General features: G+C 33.0%; 1 protein-coding gene and 1 pseudogene across 1 annotated transcript in view; one reads left to right on the plus strand and one right to left on the minus strand.

Annotated features, from left to right (window-relative positions):
- Positions 1-24,773, plus strand: part of LOC129069307 (protein argonaute-3) — a 94,862-nt gene that overhangs the window by 39,946 nt on the left and 30,143 nt on the right. Inside the window, exon 5 of the mRNA XM_054571965.1 lies at positions 726-862. Within this exon, the coding sequence (XP_054427940.1) occupies positions 726-862 (137 nt within the window). The remainder of the gene's footprint in view (positions 1-725; positions 863-24,773) is intronic.
- On the minus strand, positions 16,631-16,799 carry LOC129069509 (uncharacterized; annotated as a pseudogene).

Here is a 24,773-nt window from a genome sequence, read left to right on the forward strand (position 1 = left end):
AGAGAAATGTGTAACCCTTTCTCCTAGGAGCTGCACATGTTTTACAGGAAGAGAAGTCTTTTGGTCATGGTGACTCCTAACATGCCTACTGCTGATGCTTAATGTGCTAATTGCATCCATTTTTAGGTGTTTTCTTAGATTTTGGAGCTTATTGAGATTTTTGGGTTACTGGTATATTTTCAGATATATTCCTATAGTTAAATCACCTTGTTTTAAAGGCAATTTCATTGTTAGTATAATAGTGTCAAATTGTGTTGAAATGGCTGTTGTTTTAATCACAGTAGCTCCTCACATGTGCATGTGTGTATCTGTGTTTATATATACAGGACCAAATAAGCTATGTCTTTTTAAGAAAAATGTCTTACAAACATTTATAGAAATAGATTTTCAATCAATAATTATTTACTATAATATTTTCTACGATTGGAACTGTTAACTTTTTAAATCTATTTTTAAGAAAGTATTTTAAATAAAATTTATTCTTATTGAAACTAACATTAGTTCTAACGCTAGAGAATTTCCGTGAAGGATGCTGACTTTTTCATTTAGAATGGCTGCTTTTTGCTTTCACAAATTGGAAAATTTGTGAAAATATAGTTTCATATATTCATAATGATAAGCATCATTATAATAATGTAAGTTATGTGCTCCAGAATCACCTTTTTTGCAGATTTAAATGCTTATATAGGAAGGAAGAATTGAACATGCTATTTTGATTTTTGTAGATATACACCTGTGGGGCGTTCCTTTTTCTCGGCTCCAGAAGGATATGACCACCCTCTGGGAGGGGGCAGGGAAGTTTGGTTTGGATTCCATCAATCTGTTCGGCCTGCCATGTGGAAAATGATGCTTAATATTGATGGTAAGAGAACTAAAACCATATTCTTGTATTACTTGATTTCTGTATGGCTTGTTCATGTGTAATATGTATGTGTGCATTTTATGTATAATTATGTGTACTGGTGTCTTGAAGTAATATTTGGACATATATTAAGACAAATCAGAAAACCTTTACATTTATAACACATTTCATTTAGCAAACCTTTACACAGAACTTGTCTTGGTTTGCTACGAAAGCAAATATAAAAGCTTTGACTTGATTAGCAGAGCTATCTTCTATTATAACTCACTTTTGCCCTTTTAATAACCCTAAGTCAGTATTTCATTATGAATATATGTTTTACAGGAAGAGAAGTCTCTTGGTCATGGTGACCCCTAGCATTACACCTATTGCTGATGCTTAATGTGCTAATTGCATCCATTTTTAGGTGTGTTCTCAGATTTTTTGAGTTTATGTAAAGGAGAGAGTATAATAAACTGCCACCTCTATAGCTATTATCCAAATTGTCAATATTTTTTTTCTATCTTAAGCTATCTCCATTTCTTCCTCTACTGTATTTTTAAGTCAAATCCCAGAATGTTATCTTGTCCCTACTGATTCGGTATGCACCTTTAAAAATATGGATGTTTTCTTATACAGTCACAATGTCCTTATCATATATAAGAAAACTGAAAATAATCATTTATTTATAGCTTCTACTACGCTATCTATAATCAGATTTCCCTGATTGTTTCAAATATCTTTTTATAGTTAGTTGGATCTAATCAGGATTAGACAAGATTCACACCTTACATTTGGCTGTTAGGCCTTTTTTAATGTAGTAGTCCCATTTCCTTCCCTCTTGTTTTATTTTGTTTGGTTTTTCCTTTTCTTTCTTTCTTTTTTTTTAAATTCCATTGGCTTATTTTCAGTTGTCCTGCAGAATATCTAAAAATATGGGTTTGTTTTTTGTTTTCTTGTGGTGTCATTACATGTTCCTCTACCCCCTATATTTCCTGAAAATGGAAGTTGGCCCTAGAGGCTTGAAGAGGCTTGATTCAATTCTAGACCAAAGTACTTTATAAGTGCTTCATATTGTATCATATTAGGCACACAGTATTTAGAGGTCCTATTTTTTAATGATTAAGATTGATTAGTAGGTTCAGAGATCAGTAGGCTTGATCTCTCCATTAAAATTTCCCAATCAGCCTTTCAATTTCTAATATTCCATTCATTGATCATTGTTACCTGAACCATTTATTTCACTAGGGTTTATCAACTGGCATTTTTCTAATTCTGTTACTCCTTTTGCATTAGATGGAATTCTTATGCAGAAAAATCACAATGTCCTATTGATAATTCATTAGTCTAATAGCTTTCTTGCTTATTGGCACAGCAGCATGTTCCAGGCTCATCTTATTTTTCTTACCTGTACCTGGAATCAGCCATTACTCCAAGGATCCCTGGATCTTTCTAGATCAGTACATAGTTTCCTCATTTTTTTCAGCTGCATCTGCCATTGTGGAGATACATCATTGAGGGGATATATTTCGAAAGTCTCCTTTAGATGTGCTACTGCTGTTTTTAAGTATATCCTGTTTCAGAATATCATTTCATATATATGTAGATGTTTCTTTAAGATAGATTCCAGGAGTGAGATTAATGGGTCAAGAGCAAACATATTTGTAATTTTGATTGTTATTGCCAGATTGCCCTCCACCAAGGTTATAAATATTTGCACCAACGATTGCGACTACCTGTTTCCTTATGCCTTTGCCTATGTAGGTGTCAACCTATGTTTTTGTCAGTTGGATTTGCAAGAAATAGTTTCACTACATGCTTTTGTTTTCCATTTGACCTCCTTTTCATATATGTAAGGGCCACCTTTCTTTTCTGTTAACTGTTTATGTCCTTTGCCCATTTTTTCTTCTGTTGTGTGTTTGGTCTTATTTCCTGAGAGAACTTTCTAAATTGAAGAGACTAGCCCTTTTTCTGTGTTGTGAATCACATATAATATCCCTTGGTTGTTATTTGTCTTTTGAAAGCCTTTAGCCTAGTCTTGTTTTTGTTTTTGCTTTTTGCCACATAGAAATGTATCTGTGTGTTTATGTGTGTGTCTACACACACAAACATTTAAAAGTATAGATCAATAGTTTCTTTACGACTCTTTAATATCTACTAGAATTAGTTTCATTTTTTGTTTCAGGTTTTTCCAGGCCATTCCTATTTATTTATTTTACTATATAAGCTTTAGAAACACCTTGTTTAGATCTGGTAGGTGTTGGGGAATGGGCTGTTATTTTTACTGAAATCTCATGTTAATAAACTAATGTAGGACAAACTGGCATCCTTAAAATATTGAATCTTTCTGTCAAAGAAAATACTACATCATTCCATTCATTCAAGATTACTTTTGTTTCCTTAAGAATGTTTTAAAGTTTTCTTCATATAAAATTTGTACATTTCTGGATATTTTCTTCCTTATTGTTGCTATTAAACGCATTTATAGATTGTAACTGGCTATTACTTATATACATGAAGACTTTTGATTTCTGTATACAACATTTCTCTCTGCCTTATTGAATCCCATTATTGTTTATAGTAGTCTTCTAAGTGATTTTCTTGGAGTATCTTGATTATAATCATTTCATCTACAGATAGTGATAGACTTACCTCTTTCTTCGGATTTTTATACCTCTTAACAGGTTGTATTGACTTATTAGACAGGACAATGTTAAACATTAGTGATTAGTGGACATCCTCTTTTTATTTCCAACTTTAGAAAGACTGCTTCCAACATGTTTACATTAAGTATAATGCATACACACGTGTATGCATAAGAGCATCTCTTGCTTCCTATTAAGTACTTTCAATCAGAAATGGAGGTTGAATTTTCTCCATAAATTTAACATTTATAGAACTAGTGATATGAAACTTCTTTTTTTTAAACAAATATTGAACTAAACTAATGTTTTTGGAGTCCTTTAATGTGATGCTGAATTGTGTTTGTTAGTACTTTGTTCTTTTAATTAAAATGCAAAAGTAAGATGGATCAGACCTGCAATCTTCTCTTTTTTTGTGAAGTCTTTTTTAAGTTTTGGGATTAATGTTACATTTTATAAAGAATTTAGAAGCTTTCTATTTTTTAAAATGTACAACAGTTTTTAAATAGTATTGAAATTATCAGCTCTTAAGATTTGGTAGAATTTCCATGTAAACTCTTGTGGCCTATGTATTTTGTTTGGTTGGTAGGTAGGTAGTTCTTTTAAAACTTCATCCCTTATTTTGTGAAAGTCAGTCTGTTTAGGGTCTCTGGGTTCAGTTTTGGTAGGTTATATCTTACTTGGAAATTATTTTATCTATATTTATTTGTATATAGTTTTATAAAGTAGTTTCTTATTTTTTTTTAAATTTTGTCTATTTTTATGGCTTACCCTTATTTCTTATTTTGCATGTTTTGTTTTGTCCTTTTTATTTTTGCTGTTGATTAGGAGAGGTAGTAGTTTAATCAAATGACTTACCCCCATACCCCTGCCTCAGCAAAAGAGCTTTTGAAAATTTTTTTCATTTTTCGGGCTTTCTGTTTTTTACCTTCCTAATTTCTGCTTTTAGCTTTATTTTTTTTCTCTACTTTTCTTTAATTTATTTGTTTTTCTAACTTTTGGAGCTATATTAGTAACTCATTTACTTTCATATTTTCTTATTGATAAAAGTATTTAAAACAATGAATTTTCTTCTGATCACCGCCTTGGCTATATTCCAGAGCTTCTAATATGTAGTATTTTTATTATATTTTTTAGAAACAGCACAAATTTTATTTGTATTTTCCCAATTACCCAATGTTATTGGAGAGACTTTATAAATTTTCAGATTGGAGATTTTTTTTTTTTCTGATTTTGTTATAAATTTCTCTTGTGTTGTTTAATCGGAGAATGTTTTGTATTTCTGCTTTTAGAATTTGTTGAGATATTTTTGTAGCTAAATATTTGGTCAATTTTTATAAAAGTTCAATAATCTTTAAAGTTATGGTATATTCACTTACTTGGTAGAGTTAAATGAATGTCCATCAGCCCTACCATTCTGATTATGTTGTTTATTAGATCATTTATTTCCTTATTTATTTTTGTTTACTTGTTTTCTCAGACTGGTAGAAATAAATTTAAATTTATTATTATTGTTTCTCCTTTTCTCCTTTTATCTCCTATCATTTTGTTATTTCTCCTTTTATATCCTATCATTTCTCCTTTTGAATGTTGCCGTTTTCTGGGGAGCACATGCATACGTGTTTTCTTCATTGTGAATTGTTATCTTTTACAATAGTAAAATGACTTTTTTAATACTTTTGGGCCAAAGTCTGTTTATATTATCCAAATTAAAGATTACAGTCCATGTTTTTGTGAACCTTATCCATTAATTTTTAATTTCCTATAAATTTTCTTGTATTTCCTAAATTACAAATACATCTTGGCCACAGCATAGAGTGGTTTTACTTTGTGGGTCAGTCCAAAGCTTTCTGTTAATGAATGGATCAGTTGAACCAGGTAGATAGGAATAACATACATGTTTCTTCTCAGTTGTGTCAAATTATGTTATATCTTCTGATTACATGTTTTTTAAACTAAGTGGTCTGTTTTGTGCTTTTTAATTGATAGTTTTTATATTAGGAAGATTTTCTTTTCCCTATTAATGGTTACCTTTATACTTATAACTTAATAATACTCGACTTTCTTTTTTAAAGCAGTGTCCTTTATTTTCTGTAATGATTTACAATTATATTAGCTTTTTTCTCTTCCTTTCTTTCGTACCTCTCCTTTACTAATTAGTTTTAACCATTATAGCATTGTTTTATTCTTTATATTTGCTTAAAGTTTTACTACTTGACTTTCATCTCTGATTATTACTGTAAGGTGCAGTCAGTGAGTTGATTCCACTTTTATGTTCTGTACTCCTGCCATTTCATTTATTTGTATGTATTATGATTCCTGCATTATCAGAGTATGTAACAGTTACAGTCCCTTCTGTCACATGTATGTTCATTTGTTTTCATCTTAAATTTACAATTAAATGTATTGGTGTTACCAGTCTTCTAACATTTGTCCTGTCATCTCTTGGTTGCAGTGTGTCCTCATTATTTCTTCAAGGAGGGCTAATATGAATAAGAGCTGAGTTTTTGCATATTGAAAACGGTTTGTCTACAGCCTTATTCTTGAAGGACTGCTTGGCTAGACAAAATTATTGGCTCATACTTTCTTGAGTACCTTATAGGTATTTTTCCGCTGTCTTCTGATGGTGATGTTCAGTAGATAAGTATTATGTCAACTTGATTTTCTTTTTTAAAGCATTTTTCATAATTATTTTACTAGATTATTTCTCAGTATTGACTGTTTTGGGTGAGTTTTATTTAAAACATTGGACTTCCTTAGAAAATACAAGTTCAAGTCTTTTATCTTTTTTTAAATCTATCATTTTCTTTTAAAAATTTTCTATCCTATTTTCTCCTTACTGTGCCTTTTTGTGGTGTAATTTTTCCATGTGCTCATTGTATTAAATAGTTTACTCTTCATTTTCTGAATTTAAAAAGAAAATCTTTTTGCTCCATTTCTTTCATTAGTTATGCAGTGCTTATTTCACCGTCTCCTGTTGACTGGCTGTCTCTTCCCTGAGTTTTTAAATTTCTGATCTGAGGTCTTTCATCATAGCTGTATTAAGAATCCTTGAATTTATATGAAAAAGTTGTGTTACAATTTTCATCTAATTTGTGATGTTTTCTTCATCAGGGATGTTATGGTGCCTTTTTACTTTCTTATGGTATCTTTGCATGGATACTTATCACTTTTTTTAAATTCATATTTAAATCATACTAGTTTTTCCAAACCACCTATTAGAAGAGACTGGAGTAGGAGGGAGAGGTGGGACAGGACAGTAGGAGCAAGGTAGTTTTCCAGGTTTCCCTGCTCAAGACCTCAGTCCTGTTGTTCCCATGGGTTCTTTCTTCAAAATGTAACTACATCTCCTTTGCTAGTAATTTACATGTTTAAGAGGTATGAACTACCAGCCACAAGTTCCACCAGGTCCTTACTAGCTTTTGTTAATTAAGTTCCTGACTTTTAAGGAGGTGCCTGCTCAAATGTTAACAATTAGAGAATTTGTCAAGATTATACAGGAGTTCTTTGTACTGTTCTTCTAACTTCTCTGTAAGTTTGAAATTAGAAAAGTGCATGCTTTTGTTTTAGGATAGTCCTATCTGAGATCTGTTACTTCTGAATCACCCTCCACTCACTCTCATGACACTTTCTACACCTCCTTTCTCTACTTCCTTCTGAGATTTCCCCACTCAATCTCTGTTCTAAACATTGCAGTTCCCACTTAGGATAGGACCCTCTCTCTCTCTGGGAGTAAAAATGTACTCTTCCCCTACTAGGTTCCTTTAATACTGTGTCCTTCTTTGCATAGGTTCTACTAGACCCAAGTACTTGGTACTATATTTACTTACAATTTAGCATTTTCAGGTTTTATTGTCGCGTAGATTCATTGAAGATACAGTTTTCTTCTTTTTTTTTTAATTAACATTCTTTTTGTAGCTATGTATTGAAGAAAGTGGGAAAATGAAATAAATTGCTGCTATTTTCCTACTGGAACTTAAGATCCAGCTTTGGATATTATTAATAAATAATCTCTAAATAACCCGTTGGTCAAAGAAATAATAATCAAAATTTTTAATATTTTGAACTGAAAGATAATGAAAATGTATATACTGATATGATTAGCTAAAGCTAATGTAATAGCATGCTTAGAGAGAATTTAAAACCATAAATCCTATTAGAAAAGAAGAAAAGCATCAGTGACCCATTCATATTAACAAGTTAGAAAAATAACAAAATTAAATGTGAAGAAAAATATAAGGAAATAAGAGTTAAAAACAGAAATTAATGAAATAGTAAACAAATTTACCTCTATCCTGTAGGTAGGAAGACTTTAAAGGTATTTAAGAAGGATAGTGACATGATCATATTTGTTTTCCAGAAAGAGACCTCTGGCAGCAGTGTGGAGAATAGATAGAGGAGAAAAAACTAATCTGAGAAGCCAGTTAGGAGGCTTTTTCAATCGCTAGTTCAGGTAAGAGATGGTGATGGTCTAATGTGGGATGGAGAGGAAGGAATATATTAACAAGGATTAAGTTTTTTTTAAAAAAAAGGGTTCAAAAACCATGTCCAGGAAAAAACTTTGGGTATAGTTACTAGCACATGGAACTGATTGGAAATGAATAGACCAGAGGGTTTACTAGGTTTTTTAAGAAATCGTTATTGGTAATAAAACTCCAACCTGATTTATTAGTTAGGTTCAACCACAGAAGCATAACCAGTAGAAGATATGTATAAAGAGAGAGATTTGGCTTACACAGTTGTAGGGGCTAGCTGGGCAAGTCTGAAATGCTTAGGGTAGGCTGTCAGGAAGGACAGGCTGGAATTCATGGGCATTGGGCTGAAGCTGTTGTTTGCAGGTAGGATTCTTTTCTCTCTCTTGGAGAAGCCTCAAGCCTACTTTTAAGGCCTTTCAGCTGATGAATGAGGCCCACCTATATTATCCAGAATGATCTTAATGTCAACTGATTATGGACTTTAACTACATATAAAATATATCTTCACAGCAGCACCTAAATTAGTGTTTAAATAACTGGCAACTAGTAGTCTAGCCAAATTTACACTTAAAAATAAATAAATAAAAGCATACCTTGCCTGCAAAATTCTGTAATTATTCATTCTTTGAAACAGCCTTCATGTTCCTAAATCTCAGGCTCAGTAACTGTGCTGTGTTATAAACTAGCTTCTAAGAAGGGCATACTCGCCAAAGTATATTCAGAACAGTGACTCATTCATACCAGATATGAATGGTTATGCTGTAAACTGAATATGGGAGGTAGATCTGCTGTTGCTGGTTAGTTGGCAGTGTGCACCATATATAAAAATAGGCCAAATGTTAATATATCTAAAGCTTGAGGATTCTTTGAGACATCTGGGTAGAGAAATTTAGTATGTAGTTGGAAATGTAGGTATGAAAATCTGTAGTGGTAGGAGCTAAAAATAAAATTGTGGGACTCCTCAGTATATAGATTCATACTTGAACTTAGAAATGGAAAAACTTCTTTAGGATAGTATTTACAGTGAAAGCACAAATGAGAAGGATAATGTCATGGGGAATAGCATTTACAGAAGGAAGAAGGACCAGTGAACAGTTGATGAATATCAAAGGCAGTATGAGAGCCAAAAAAGTGGTGTCAAGGGAGCCAAGAGTGGAAACAATCAAAGAGTAGATGATATCACAGTTAAGCAGTGGGAGCTTTTCCAACAAAATTAAGAGTAAGACAAGGATGTCAGTACTATGATATTTAGTCACTATTGTGTTTGCTAACTTCTGTTCTTCTTACAGGTTTCAGTCTACATGTTACTTCCTTGAGAAGCAGTATTTGACACACTTCACCCCCCCAAGTCTGAGTTAGGTATTTCTCTTATGTGTTCCCCTAGCACAGTGTACTTGCCCTGTAATAGCATGTGCCATCCTGAATGACAAGTTTTATTGTTCTGTGTCTCCTATTAGAATGAAAGCTTTATGGAGCTAATCTTATTCACTAATGTATGTACCCTCCATGCCTAGCACAACTCTTGGTCATATTAAGTAAAGAGCAGATAAACCAAGAACATGGAGGAGGAGCATCAAATGAGCCTGGAAAATTAGAAAAATGTTTGTAAAGTAAGTGATATGTTAGCTGAGCTCTAACAAATATGATGAGATCAAGAGTTTGGATTGAAAAGGAGGTACACAGAAATAAAAGATTTGTGAGAGGTCTCTAAAATGCAAAATTTTATGTAAAGACATAAGAGAAATACTAAATCAAACATACTAGGCTTATTGAGAAAAGTCAATTTGATAAGACGTTCGTTCTCCCAAAATTAATCTGTAAATGCAATTTTAAGTAAAATCCCAATAGGGATTTATTGATAAGTCAGTATGAAGATTTATATGAAAAAATTAATGACCAGGAAGAGCAGTATAATTTTTCACTTTTGTAACCAGTTTAATATAAGGTAAACTGATCAATGTGATAACCACTGTATCCCTATTCATCTGTCCTTGATGATATTTAAAGCATTTGTGAGAATCTGTTATATTATACATGTGAAAAATATGATCAGGATTGTATTAAAAGCCAGTATAATATTCAAAAATAAGAGGGAGGAATTGCCCTTCTTACTTTAAAACTATAATAATTATAGCATACTGCTTTTAAGTGAAGGGACAGATTAATGAAGCAGAATACAGAGCCTAAAAAAAATAAACCATGTGTATACGGAAACTTTGTATGTTAAAGGTGGCATTTCAAATCACTAATGAAAGAGTAGAATATTTAATTAATGGTGTTTATACAGTTGTTAACTGTATGAAAAAAATAGACTCATTTCACATGAAAACCCAAATTTCCTTCTAGATGGATCACAAATCCTAAATTTGAAAAGCAGAATTTTGAAATTGTTTTACAAAAAAAATTTTTATCTCTAACATTGAAGCAAATACAAAATTATAAATCATAAAAGAAACTACTGATAAACTTAGCTACACTAAAATTGAAAACTTATATAGTATGAATGACACAATAAAGGCTAGGAGAATATTTTAATAAGGACAGATCAATAGAAAGCACTTCCCAAAAAAGGAAAACCAAATGGCCAATAAACACATGAAAGTCAAATGACCAGATTCACTAATAATCAGGAAAATGCAAATGAAATCAATACATTACCATTTCATACCCCTCAGATTTGTAAAAATTAAAAAGCCTTATGTCAAATGTTGGTGAGGATAAAATAAAAGGAACTCTCATACACTGTTAGTATGAGTATGATTTGATCCTACTTTGGGGAGCAGTTTTCAATATCTAGAAAAGATGAACTAAAGATGAAATTACAGCCCTGAGTAGTGTGGCTCAGTTGGTTGAGTGTTGTCCTACAAAGTGAGATCTCACCAGTTCAATTCCCTGGTGAAGGCACATGCTCGGGTTATGGGTTCGGTTCCCAGTCAGGGCGCCTGCAAGAGGCAGCTGATCTATGCTTCTGTCTCACATCAATGTTTCTCTCCCTCTCCTTCTCCCTCCCTTCCCCTCTCTCTAAAAATAAATAATTTTTTTAAGGTGAAATTGTGTCCTAAAATCCGTAATATATCAGAGATATCTGGTATATGTGTCTGAGGCATTATTTGTAATAGGAGAAAATTGGAAGCAGCCTAATTCCTATTACTAGTAAAGAATGAAAAAACATTCTGAGTGCATACATAAATTGTTACATAATATTATATAATAATATATACTGCAACAGTTGAATGAATGAGCCAAATCTTCATGTATCAGTATTGAAAACAAAGTTGGGGGCAGAGCATATAGTGAAAGAATGTGTTGCTTATGTAAATTTAAAACAGAACAGAAGTATATACTGGGTACATAAAAATGCAGTAAAATTAACAAAACCTAGATGAGACAAATATATACCAATTTCAAGATAGTAGTTCCCTTTAGGCAGAAATAAAGGAGAGGAATGGAAGGGTTGGTTGGGGTAGGGAGAAGAGACAGACCTGAAAGACTGCATATTTCAAGAAAATTTGATAGTATATTTGTGTAAGCAAAGTATATAGATAACATTGTGCCATTGTGAAGCAAAGAAATAAAAAAATTGATAGTATTTTTAAACATCTATATTATACCTTAACAAAATGAAAATAAAACCTAAAACTTGAAGTGGATTAATTTTTTAATTGTAGTAATATACAATGATGCTATGAAAAATGAGTGAAAATATCGTACTGACTACCTTACTTGCTTACATTTTCTTTTTTGCTTTTATGTGATACTGATTTTGCAACCCTTGCACTTGGTGTATTGCACTGATTTTAAAACAGACCTTATTGAACTTGAAATCTACTGGAGAAGACTGGTACTCAGTAATGTAATGAGTACCACAAAGAAGTACTGAGTGCAGTGGGAACGTCTAAGAGAGGAAGCCATTCTAGTCTCAGAGGAACATTTCTCTGAGGAAGTGGCAGTTGGGAGCTAGGTGAAGTTGGTGGTGGAAATAAGCATGGAAGTGTACTCTAAGAAAAAGCAATTTAATTCTAATTGTGTGACTTAATCTTGTCTACAAAATGATTGTTTTCATGGTACTTACGCTAACTCTCAACTACATTTTAAAATTAAACTTAATTAATTTTACCAATTTAAGACTCAAAATTTTTTCACATTTCTTCATCTCTGAAATTGGAAGATGTCTTACAGTTAATGGTTTGTCACAGTTTAATTGGCAAGATTCTTTTTTAGGTTATATAAAATATTGATAAAACCTCCCTCCATTGGCATCTTAGATTCAGTGAAATGCAGAATTTATTCTTAGCTTAGCCTGTTTTTAGACTAAACTCATTTTCAACTTTCATTTTACTATTATAATTCACACATTTTAAGAACATCACAGTGAGTCTGGAGTTTATTAGTTGTATCTCCCTTAAGATATTTTTATGTACCTGTTATCATACCAGGTAAAATGCTAAGGAGTTTTTATGTGAATTATCTCATATAAATTCCACCACAGTGGTATGAGTTAGGTGATTCCCACAACTAAAGTTTAGAGAGTAAAAATCTCTAAACTATCTCTAAAGTGACTTTCTCACTCCAAAGGTCACATAGTTTATATTTTATATTTATGTTAAATACTTTATATGTGATACAACATTTTAAACCTACACTTAAAGGTAACCATAGTTTACATTTAAGCTTCAAGGTTGTATAGTTTATATTTAAAAGATAGAGGTCAGCTGTTCTGACTCCAAAGCTTAAGCTCTCAGTAGTCACAGCTTTTTATAATACCGCTTCAGAAGCAAAATTTGTGGCAGACATATCTAAATTGAGAAATGTTATTTTATTTTTATTTACTTTTTTGTGCTTTTCAGTGAAAGGTAGCTCTATTAACATTCACTGTGTATTTTGCTCCTAGTAGAAAGTAGTCAGAAAATATAAATGGTTATAATTTTAGTAACTAATTTATTGTGGCTGAGTAAAAAGTTCTTTGTAAGGAAAAGAGATTTTTAGTAAATAATTTATTAATCACTATTAGTGTTGCTTCGTATGTTTTTCTAGAGTTCAGGTATAAGATCTCTGAAGATTAAGAAATAATGTGATTTTTATAATATTCCTATTAATCTTCTCAGAAGTAGACCAAAGGAGAACATTTCTTTAAAGTGAAATTAGAGTGATTTCAGGCAGGCATGGCAGGAACTTTATCAACACGAGACTGAGCAGGGCCAAGTACAGATATCTATACCAAGCTTGCACAGTCTGTGCTCACAGTAGAAAACCAGAGAAAACCAATGAAGGCTGCAGGATCTCAATGGCAGTCTTCATCAAATCTGTTTCTTGATTCACCCTGTTTCAGTCTTGCCTAGCATGCCCTTCATACGTGATGCACAGCTGTCGTCTTAGGATCATACTTTACTATCTCCCTGGGGAATTTCGTCTTTCTCCCAAATTGATCTCTTATTTCCTGTGTTCCTTTACTCCCCCACCTCTTTTTTTAATGTTCAGAACTTTCATGAGAGAAGAGTACACAGTAGGCAAGGGTTGTTTTTCTTTTTTTTTCTTTTTTTTCTTTTTTGATATTTTACACATTGGAAAAATTTATCAACAAACCTAGATGATACTTTATTTGGGTATTTATGTTGGAAAATAACTTTCCTTCATAAATTTGAAAGCAGTGCTCCATTTTTCAATAGCTTTAGTGAGGTTCAATTTACACATCATAAAATTCACCCATTTTAAGTGTATATCCATTGTCTTATTGTTTCTCTTGCCTTGCTTTACTTTGTGGAAAATGTTCACTTTTTTCCTGCTGTTTTTAATTTCTTGTAGTTTTTTTCTGAATGTAGTTTTATTATATCATACTGTTCTTGTTTCATAAATGTAGTATCCTCTCTTAGCTCTGAGAATAATTTATTTTGGTATTTCTTTTTCCTGCACTTGCTTAATTGCCCTCCAATTTTTTGTTTGTTTGTTTGTTTGTTTAAATCTATCTTCCATTTTGGAGGTTTTCCTCAAATAAGTAGTATCCCTGACTATTTACTCGTGATTCAGTGTGAGTATAAATACTGGCTAGAAACTTCAAATGCATTGGTGGGGCCTGCTAACCTTGAGGTTCTTCATTGGGTGATTTCAGTCGGCTGATGTTGGGGAACGTGCAGTGTTAGAACCGTTAGGTGTCTCCTCTTGGCTAATCGAGTTACCCAAACATGATTCTTCCAAACTCCTGCCTGAGGGTAACAGTCTAATTGCCTGCCTTTTGGATGCTAAGTCCGGGATTCTGGCTTGGGGAATGTCTTTCTGTATTTAATATTTATAGTTATTTGATCTGTCATTTTTGATACAGTCCTTTGCTCTCAGTTGTACCTGATATCCTCTCTCCAAACAGCCTTTTACTTTTTCCAGAAAATAAACTTCCAGACTTATGCAGGGATGAAGAAGAGGCAGTTGTTCTGTAATGTGCAGCTAGACAAGGGATCCAGGACTTTACCTGCTTCTCCAACAGCTTTTCTCTGTGTTTTTCTACACCACCCCATCCTTCTATCACCAGTTTCAGAGGTACCTAGTATTGCCATGTCTTGTGCCTTTTGAAGATTCTGTCGTTCCTATTCGCAACATAGCTGGCTTCAAATTTCATTTTTTTGGATCTGCTATGTCAGTTACAACTTGTTCACTTACTTTTCATCTTCTAAAATATTGATGCACTTCCTGTTTTCTGTTCTTCCCTTTTTTCTTGGTTTATGTCTTTTGTTTTTTTAATTCTTCACTGTAGTTATACTGTAGCTTGGGGAAGGAATGAAATGTGCTCCTTCTGGTTAATATTTCATCTTTATCCAGGATCTGTTCTTAATAGGCAAAGGTTTTGTCTGGTTCCTCCATAAATTCCAGCCCATGAAGGAGTCCCTGTCTAGTAGGTACTTAATCAGTGTTTAAGTGGATAATTAAGTCTTATTTGACGTCTGTAAAACTCACTTGGTAACAGTTGCACTGGAGGCCTAATCTCTTGCCCTGTGGCCTTCTCAATAGGGCTGGTTGTGTCCTCATGTTGTACCTGGCTTTCTCTGGAGTAATCCTGACAGAGTAAGAAAGAAGCTGTAATGGCATTAAGGCACAGCAGTGAAAGTTACATTCTGTCATTTTTGTAATATCCTATTAGTTACACAGATCAGATACATTTAGTGTAGAAGAGACTCAAAAAAAGGTACAAATATCACAAGATAAGACTTACTAGGGACCGTTTCTTAGGCTGGCTACTACACAAAGCTTTTGTCTTAAGCTAGAAAAAGAACACACTAAACCCAAAGTAAGCTGAAGGTAAGAAATAATAAAGATCAGAGCAAAGTTTAGATAGAAAACAAACAGTACAGAAAATGAATGAAGCCAAAAGGTGGTTCTTTTTAAAATGTTAATAAAATTAATAAATTCCTTGAAATACTGATGCAGAAAAATAGGAAAAAAAAGATTACTAGAATCAGGAATGAAAGAATTGTTATAACAAATACAACTTTATAAAAATTGACTCAAAGAGAAATTTGAGTAACCTTGTCTCTATTAAAGAAATTGAATTCATAATACTTTCTAAAAGAAAACCCATCCCATATTATTTCACAGGTGAATATTATCTAACATTTAAGAAAAAATATCAATCTTTCACAGATTCAGAAAATAGAAGAAGAGGAAAGGCTTTTCAACTCAATTTTATAAGGCTAGTATATCTTTGATATTGATAGCTGAGAAAAAAATATTAATAAAATCCTCTCAACAGAAGAATCATTTGACACATTTTAATATTCTCATGATAAAAATTTATAACAAACTAGCAATAAAAGGGAAGATTTCCTCAACCTGATCAAAGCCCCTAGAAAAATAAACAAGCATCATCATAGTAAATGGTGAAAAGATTTAATGCTTTTGCCTAAAGATCAAGAACAAGGCAAAGATACTTACGCTCTACTTCTATTCAATATTGTGCTAGAGGTCGAAACCAGTACAGTGAAGGAGGAAAAATAAAGGCATAACATTGTGAAGGAAGAAATACCTCTTTTTACAGAAGACATAATTGTCTACATATAAAATCCTAAGGAATCAGGCAAAAAAAAAAAACAGAAAAAACCCAAAACCCTATTAGAATTAACAGATGAATTTAGCAAGGTCACAAAATACTAGTTACATAAACAAAAATTAGTACTAGGAATAAAACAAATAATAGCAGCAATCAACAATTGGAGGAATGGAAAAATATATATGCTATTTACAACAATAAGACATATATAATAGTTAAGAATAGATTTAAAGAGACGTGTGCAGGACTTCTACACTGAAAGTTGTAAAGCATTCCTGAGAAAGATAAAAAATAAACAGAAATACCATGTTCTTGGACCAGAAGACTCAAGATGTCCATTCTTTCCAAATTGATCTATAGATTCAACACAATCTCAGAGTTTTATAAAGCATTTTAAAAATATAAATTGATGATCTGATTCTTAGGATTAGTTTAGAGATGCAGAGAACCTAGAATAGCCAAAAGCATCTTGAAAAACAGGTGGAGGATTTATACTACCTGATTTCAAGACATGCCTTAGCCCTGGTCAGTGTGACTCGGAGGGTTATTCTGTGACCCAAAGTGCTGTGGGTTAGTTTCCCAGTCTGGGTGTGTATGGGAGGCAACCAATTGATGTTTCTCTTCCTCTTTCTCTAATAGCAATGAAGAAAATATGTCCTCAGGTGAGGATTTTTTTTTTTAAAAAGACATGCTTTAAAGCTAGTTATTTTTAAAAAATGTGAAAGTGGGGTAAAGATGGACATATAAATTAAGTTATAGAATAGCTACAGATACAACACTTAATCTTAGCCAAAAGGCTGAGAAGCGATTAGAATAGCTACAGAAATAGATCCACCCATGGTTGGTTGATATTTGACAAAGGGGCCAACATAATTCAATTGGGGGGGGTGGGCAGGGAGGGTCTTCGCAAATGATTCTAGACAAAACTGAATATTTATATGGAAAAAAATTAACTCCTATTTCACACCATAATCAAAAATTAATTCAAAGTATTATCATAATCCAAAACATAAAAGCTAACACTGGGAAATTTCTAAGAAAACAGGAAAAATGTTCATGTCCTTCAACTAGGCAGATTTCTTCATGTATATTGGAAATCTCATCTAAATGAAAACCCTCCCCTAAGAAGATGAGAAGGCAACCTACTACCAGGAGAAAACATTTGTAAAACATCTGGACAAAAAACGTATCCAGAATATATGAAAAATGCGTAACTGAGACAAATTTTAAAAGTAGTCAAAAGCAGTTTTCTTCACAAAAGAAAATATATGAATGACCAATAAGCACTTCACAAAAGAAAATATATGAATGACCAATAAGCACTTGAGAAGATGCTAATCATCATTGGTCATTAGGAAATGCCAGTAAGGCCTTGATGAAATACCACTTCACAATCACTAGATTTAAAAAACTGGTAACACCAAGTGGAGCAACTGGAAATTGTAGTAATGAAAAATTGTGCAACTACTTTGAAAAAAGCTTCGGCATATTTTAAAGTTAAACGTTCTCTTGTTACATAACACACCAGTTTTGTTCCCAGGTCTTTCCACAAGAGAAATGATAAGTCAATACAAAGATTTGTGCATGTATGTGTACATGTTCATAATAACCGGAAAACTGGAAATAACCCAAATGTCCAACAAAACAGGTGAATGGAGAAATAAATTGTAATCTGTTCATGTAAGAAATACTACCCAGCAATTAAAAAGAACTAACTACTGCCTAGCCAGTGTGGTTCAGTTGGCTGGAGTTCATCCCATACACCAAAGGATTGTTGGTTCAATTCCCAATCGGAGTACCTAGATTGAGGGTCCAGTCCCTGACTGGGGTGCGTGCAGGAGGCAACCAGTGTTTCTCTCACAAAGATGTTTCTTCCTCTTTCTCTCTGGAATTAGTAAACATTTTTTTTAAAAAAAGAACTAACTATTAATTTATCCAATGATATGGATGAATGTTAGCTAAAATGTTCAAAAGAAGCCAAGCACAAAATGATATGTACAGTGTAATTCCATTTATATGAACTTCTGGAATAAAGTAATCTGTTCTAAAGGGAACCAGGTAAGTGGCAGTAGGCAGCTGTAGGTGAGAGGAACTGATTACATTGGGGCAAGAAAGTACTTTCTGGAGTGTTGTAAATGTTCTGTCTCAACTGGGGTGGTATTAGCATAGAAGTGTGCATTTGTCAAAATCATTAACTTTACATTTAAGATGTATTTTATTGCATGTAAATTAATACCCCCCCCCAAATTTTTTAATGTGACATCACTACATACCAGAAATTCTAAGAGTCTGACAATACTAACAGTTACTGAAGATGTGGCACAGCAGTGACTCTTACACACTGCTTGGGAGAGGGTCGCTTGTTAAAACCACTTTGGAAGTGTTTGGCATCACCTAGAAAAGTTAGAGATACACATCCATCATGGCTCAGCAATTCTAGATACAGCCTTTTCTACTACAGAAATTTGTGTGTATGTGCATCAAAAAAGACCGTCTATAAGAATGTTAATAACATTATTCTAGTAACCAAAGTACCAATACAAACATCCACCAGCATTAGAATGGATAAATTGTATATTCCTTCAACAGAGTATTAGAGCAATGCAAATGAAGAAATTAGTTACATTTAATTAATATAGATGATTTAGGAGCAATCTTTAGCAACAGTCTCAAAAGAATACATGCTTTATGTTTCCAGTTACTTAAAAGTTCAAAAACTAGGAAAACTAAACTAGTATTTAGGGATCTGCACTTATATTGTAAATCTATAGAAAAAAGGAAGTGATTGTAAAAGCCAGGATTTTGATTACTTTTAGAAAAGATGTCATGGCTGAAAAGTTAGGGAGGTGGTTCTAGGATACTGGCAATATTCTTGATCTGAATGCTGATTATGGGTTCAAAACTGAAAAATTTAAGAATTCTAATCTCCTTTGTGTAACATTCTCATGTAACTCCTTTAAGGAGTTTACATTGACAAATGATTTTGCCTAGAATTAAGGCTTAAGTAGATCATGGGGGTTAGGGGACAACTGTAATTGAACAACAATTTTTTTAAAAGATTTTAAAAAACAAGTAGATCAGTAAGCAAAGGACATGAGAGACAATTCTTCCAAAATGAGAAAAGGAGCTCTGTGGAGCTGTCATCTTCTGGGCACCCGTAGGTATCTTACATTGAATCTCTACCCTAATAACTGTAAGTAGTAGGTATTTTTCTAACTTTACAGATGAAAAAATAGAAATTCAGAAAAATTAGTGTTAGACCTAGGATTAAAATCCATTTTATTTCCAAGCCTGTCCTTTTTTAAATTATTCTAATACTGCTACCAAAAAAAGAAGAATCAACCTAGTTTGAAAAACAAATGTGTAACAGTCAAAATTAAAGGATACATTTCCAACCGCAACTACATGCACTAATCTGTTGAAAGCTACATGAGAGTTGTAGGGTATATTATAAAACCTTAATGAAATTTAAATGACCTTAATGAATTCAGAAACATGCTGTGTTCACAAATTGAAAGACCCTCTTACTGGTATTCTAGATACCTAGTCAATTTTCTTAAATTTTCATTAATTTTATTTGTATATATGTAGGTTTTAGCAGTCTAGTTGATGATCATCTTCTACCAAATTCCTCTGAAGTAATATCTGTACTTTATTTCTCAGTTTTATTTATCTGAAATCTTGCACTTGCCCATTAACTTGAATTGTATGAATGAATATACTACATATTTATCCATTCAGTTGATGGATATTTAGGTTGTTTTCATCCTTTTTACTAATAAAAACAATGCTACAATAAGCATTCTTATTCATATCTCCTTTTGATGATGTGGAATTTCTCCAGAGCATATATTCCAATTTAGTGGAATTGCTGAGTTGAAAATTATGCCCATCTGTAAATTTACTTTATATTCCTGTAAATGTTTATGAAAACTTTCATTGGTTTATCAGTTTGTGTTCGCTCTTAAAATTTTTTGCCCATCTTGATTAGTGTGAAATGATAGCTCAGTATTGTTTTTACATATATTACCTTTATTACAAATAAGAAAAATAGTGAAAATTTGTTTTTGACATTTAGCTTTTTTTCCTCTATGAAATGCCTGACACTTTTATTGTTTTAACTTATAGGAACTCATTAAATATCTTGGGTAGTAATCATTTGTTATATCTATTACACATATCCTCTATCAATGTATAGTCTGGTTGGTTGGTTGGGTTTTTTTAGCTTTATTTGTGGTATCTTTTTTGTTATAGTTTTAATGGTTTGTAGTTTCATGTTTTGTTTAGGAAATTCTTAGCTCCAAGATTAACATATTCTATATTTTCCTCTAAAGTTTTTCTTTTCATACTTAGTTTTCTGAATAGGGATTTGGTTTTGTATAGAGTACACTGTAGGCTTTCAGGTCTGTTCTGTTGGTCTATGTGTCTGTCCCCACAGTCTCTAGACTTCAGTAGGATTATAAAAATCATGATGAATGATAGGACCTTATTAAAAATTGTCTTGGCCATTCATGTTTTATTGCTTTTTCATATTAATTTTTGTATCAGCCTAAGTTCCAGAGGTTGTGAGGGTTGTATCCTGTTGGTTTTTTTATTGAAATTGCACATTAATTTGGGGATAATTTACATGAATTGGGTATATTCATATATTTAGAACTTCTTTATTATCTTTCAATAGCAAAGATACCTGTTACTTCTATGGGTCTTACACATACTTTGTTTGGATTTCATTCGAAGTACCTTATGTTTTTTGTTGTGATTTTAAGTTTTTATTACATTTTAAGTTGGTTTCCAATGTATAAGATTGTAATTTATTTTCCTAGGTTCATCTTAAATCTAGCAACTTTGCTAAACTCTTTCATTAATTCTGTAATTTATCTGTAGATTATTGGGTTTTCTGTGTAGAGAGTCGTATCGCAGAGAATAATAATTATGTTTCTCCCTTTCCATTCTCTTTACCTTTTATTTCTTTTAACTTGAATTACTGTGCTAACTAGGACTTCCTATTAACTAAAGTTGAAGTTGCCATAGATTTTTTGTAGATAACTTTTATCAAATTAAGAAAGTTCTCTTCTGACCCTGGTACAGTGAAAGTATTAGCTATGGTACTGAATTTTATCTAATGCTTTTTGGGGGGGCATCATCTGTGGAAATGATTGCATGCTTATTTCCTTGAACAGGTTAATGTGGCATATTTTATTAATAGATTTTTTAATATTTAACAAATATTTTTCAATTAAAATTAGCTAATTTATGAAAGGGGAAGGAATAAAATACATATATATGTAAGTTTATAAAATATTAAGGATTTAACCAAGGGATGGAGAAGCAGATCTTTGCTCATTGAAACTCATACCTAATTCTACTGTACTCAACCCATCTTTTGTAAGAGCTTTTCCCCAAAAAATTTTAAAGTATTTATAAGGTAACAAGCATCTTTGAACTTAATCAATTCACAGAGCATTTCCCATACTCATTCACACTTAATTATTACTATAAATAAGATACTCATAATTTCTCCAATTTTGATCTGAACATCTAATTTGTTCTAGATGTGGGGTCTAGGACAGATTTTCTAATTTACCGTATGGCCATAGACAAGGCATTTTAGATCTCTGTCTTCATCCACATCTAACAGGGATAATAATAACTTTTTAAACCTACTTTATGGGCAAGTAGGCATAGGATTTATGTGAAAATATTTTGCTAAAGTTACTAAACAAGACAAAATATGTAACATTTCATTACACTGTTTTCTAATATTTGATTTTATATTTTAACCAAATAAATGTTGCATACTTTCAAACTACAAAATTCAGTAGTTATACAAGGTGAATTAAAGTAGTAAAACTGGCCATAACAGTAAACCCATTCATCCATGCTGTCATTTAATTACATTAAGAAATAATAAGTATGTAAAATAGGTTAAATTTTGTAAAAATATTCCTATGTATTCTATCCTAGGAGTTCTTGCCCATTTCAGTGGATCGTCTGGCATTGGCCATGGCATCAGGCACTTGAAAAGTCTTTTTTTCCATAGACTATCAGACAGATTCGGCAGCCCAACCAAGATCTGTTAGCCTGAACGCCAGATTGGACTTGTCATTCTCATCAGAGATTGCTTCTAATATCTCATATACGTGCTTTTTAAAGATGAGGTGACAGAGCAAGCCAAGATTCCCTCACATGCACCCAAGCCATCAATATCTAGATAGCAACCAAACCACAACATCTAGCAGAGAGTCAGCGACTCCTTTGGTTGTTAATGTTTCACCATTGCGGTTTAAAAAATGGACTTTCATCTTCTGAGCTGCTCCACGTCCACGCCAACACGCTCAGTGTCCAGATCGCCACCGCCCAGACCCAGTTCAGCGCTCCCTCCTGGCCCGGTCCCGCGTGGGCTCTGGCGAGGAGCCGCCACCCAGGGGACACACAGGAGGGGTGCAGAAGCTGGGCGTCCCCCGCGGCGGCCGTAGCTGGTCCTGTAACTAACAGGCGCGCCGCAGGCTGCACAATAGCGGCCGCGAGAAGCTCCCAGTGGCGGACGTACAGCCTGAGCCCGGGCCACCGTGAGGGTCCCGCAGGCCCGGGTACCAGAAACGTACTGCTCTGTACTGCGCGCATCGAGGGCCGTAAGAGCTTTTTTCACTAAGTTTGTCTCCTCAGAGGCGTACATTTCTTCTAGAGAATATGGTAAACAGTAAAATGATTGGGAAGCATAGTGGGAAAAATAGTGAGGAAAATAATAGAATTTTAAATAGGATGAACAATGTTTGTTCAGTAGTTACAGCTCTGATGTAAGGACACATTGGTTGTTAAAGCTACTATTACAGTAATCCAGTGAAGAAAATTTATCTGTAAGATTAAAGGAAAGGCAAACATGTTACTTATCATATGTTTATTTTCCTTTATTTACTTTTTAAAAATTAACCTAGAAACAGTATGTGCTTATTTGGTATGTATCCTGTCAGGCTTTTTTCAATGCACAAAATTTTTCCCTTTTTATTATTTACTAAGTGTATTGGAGTGACATTTGTTAATAGGGTCAAGTGTACATTACTATTATACATGATCTATATATTGTGTACCAACCACCCATAGTCAGATCATTTTTCATCTTCATATATTTGGCCTCTTTTACCCTCTACTACCTTCCCACCTCCTTCTCTTTGGTAACCACCATACATTTGCAATAGAATATAATATATACATTTTTTAATAACCTTCATCCGAGGATATGTTTATTGATTTTAGGAGGGGAGAGAGAAAGAGAAACATGGCATTGTGAGATAGAACCATTCATTGGTTACCTCCCATAGCTTCTCTGATGGGGGATCAAACCTGTGGCCTTTTGGTGCAGGGAAGACGCTCCAACCAACTTAGCCACCTGGTCAGGGCAATGTATACATTTTTAAAACTACTTCAGATTTGAATAAAATATCCAGAATGCTAACCCAATTGTATCAGTCTCTCCTTTCTTAAGTATTTGAAATTGTGGAGGTGTTTCTAAAGTTTATTTGGGTGGAAGTTTAGCAGTGAGTATTGATTCCTCTTAAATCTTCCTAGAGAAGTACTCATGGATGTACACAAACAGACACATAGGCCATTCATTGGAATATTTTTTGTGCTGGTAAATAAACAAAACCAATGTAATTATTCATTATTATGGACTTGAATTTTTGGATATATCCATGCAATGAGATAGCCTGTGGCTGTGATAAAGGATAAAACAGTTCCATATTAGTACATATAGATCTATCTTCAAGTTATATTATGAGAAGAAATCAAAGCCCAGAACCGTGCTTCTAATGTTTTACCGTTTGTGTTCTTTTTCATTGAGGGAAAGGGTCTATATATTGGTTTAATTATTATGCACCAAAACTGTAGAATAAAATGAAGCCATTATAAAGAAACTTATGACATGGAAAGATTTCTAAGACATATCATTAATTTAAAAAATAATAAGTCATAGAACATTGATCTCATGTGAAAAAAGTCGTATGTACATTTTATATCTGTAAGTGCATATCAAAAGAACACGGTATATCCATGGATACTTATCTACCAACAATGGTTACTTGGAAACTGGAGGAAGTCTTTATTTTGTATATATTATTTGAATTTGTAATAAAGGAAAAGAGAATATGTGCTCACTATAAAAAATGAAGATTTAAAGATAAAAAGGAGAAAATAAAAAGTATCTACAGTACTTTCACCACCCACACGTATCCTTAGATAACTACTCGTAAAGCCTTGATAAATATTCTTCTAGAAGTAAGGGATATTTTGTGGAGGACATAAAATTCTAAACCAATGCAAGGAAGAAAAAGAGCACCATATAAAAGGTTTACTCTTAGCAGACAGTGGGCATGTTTTTTAAGAAAAAAAATAATATGTAGCTTATTGTCTATTTTGGTTTTACTTTTCATTATATCCCTACTGTCTTTATAGCATATAACAGATGTCAATAAGCATGTGTTTAAGAAATATGTGAAAGTGGTGTACGAACCATTTGTGAAGCTCTTCCAGTTCCAAAACCCAAGATTAAGAAATAGTGCTGGTTGACTATAAGAAAACTTCAGCTGTAGCTAGATAACATTGGGCAGATACTCCTTACTATTGTTACTACCGATAGCTTGCATTAGTACTAATAGCCTTTAATACTGCTGCCTTCTCAAATCTGTACAAGACAGGGAAAGCTCACATTAGAATAGATAAACACTCTGGAGTGTCATAGAAAGCATTGTTTAAGAAATAATTCCTAATCTTCATTTGCTAAGGAG

The sequence above is a fragment of the Pteronotus mesoamericanus genome, unplaced genomic scaffold (genome assembly GCF_021234165.1).
Source record: "Pteronotus mesoamericanus isolate MK-2021 breed Mesoamerican mustached bat unplaced genomic scaffold, CSHL_Meso_final contig_221, whole genome shotgun sequence".
NCBI classification, from domain to species: Eukaryota; Metazoa; Chordata; class Mammalia; order Chiroptera; family Mormoopidae; genus Pteronotus; species Pteronotus mesoamericanus.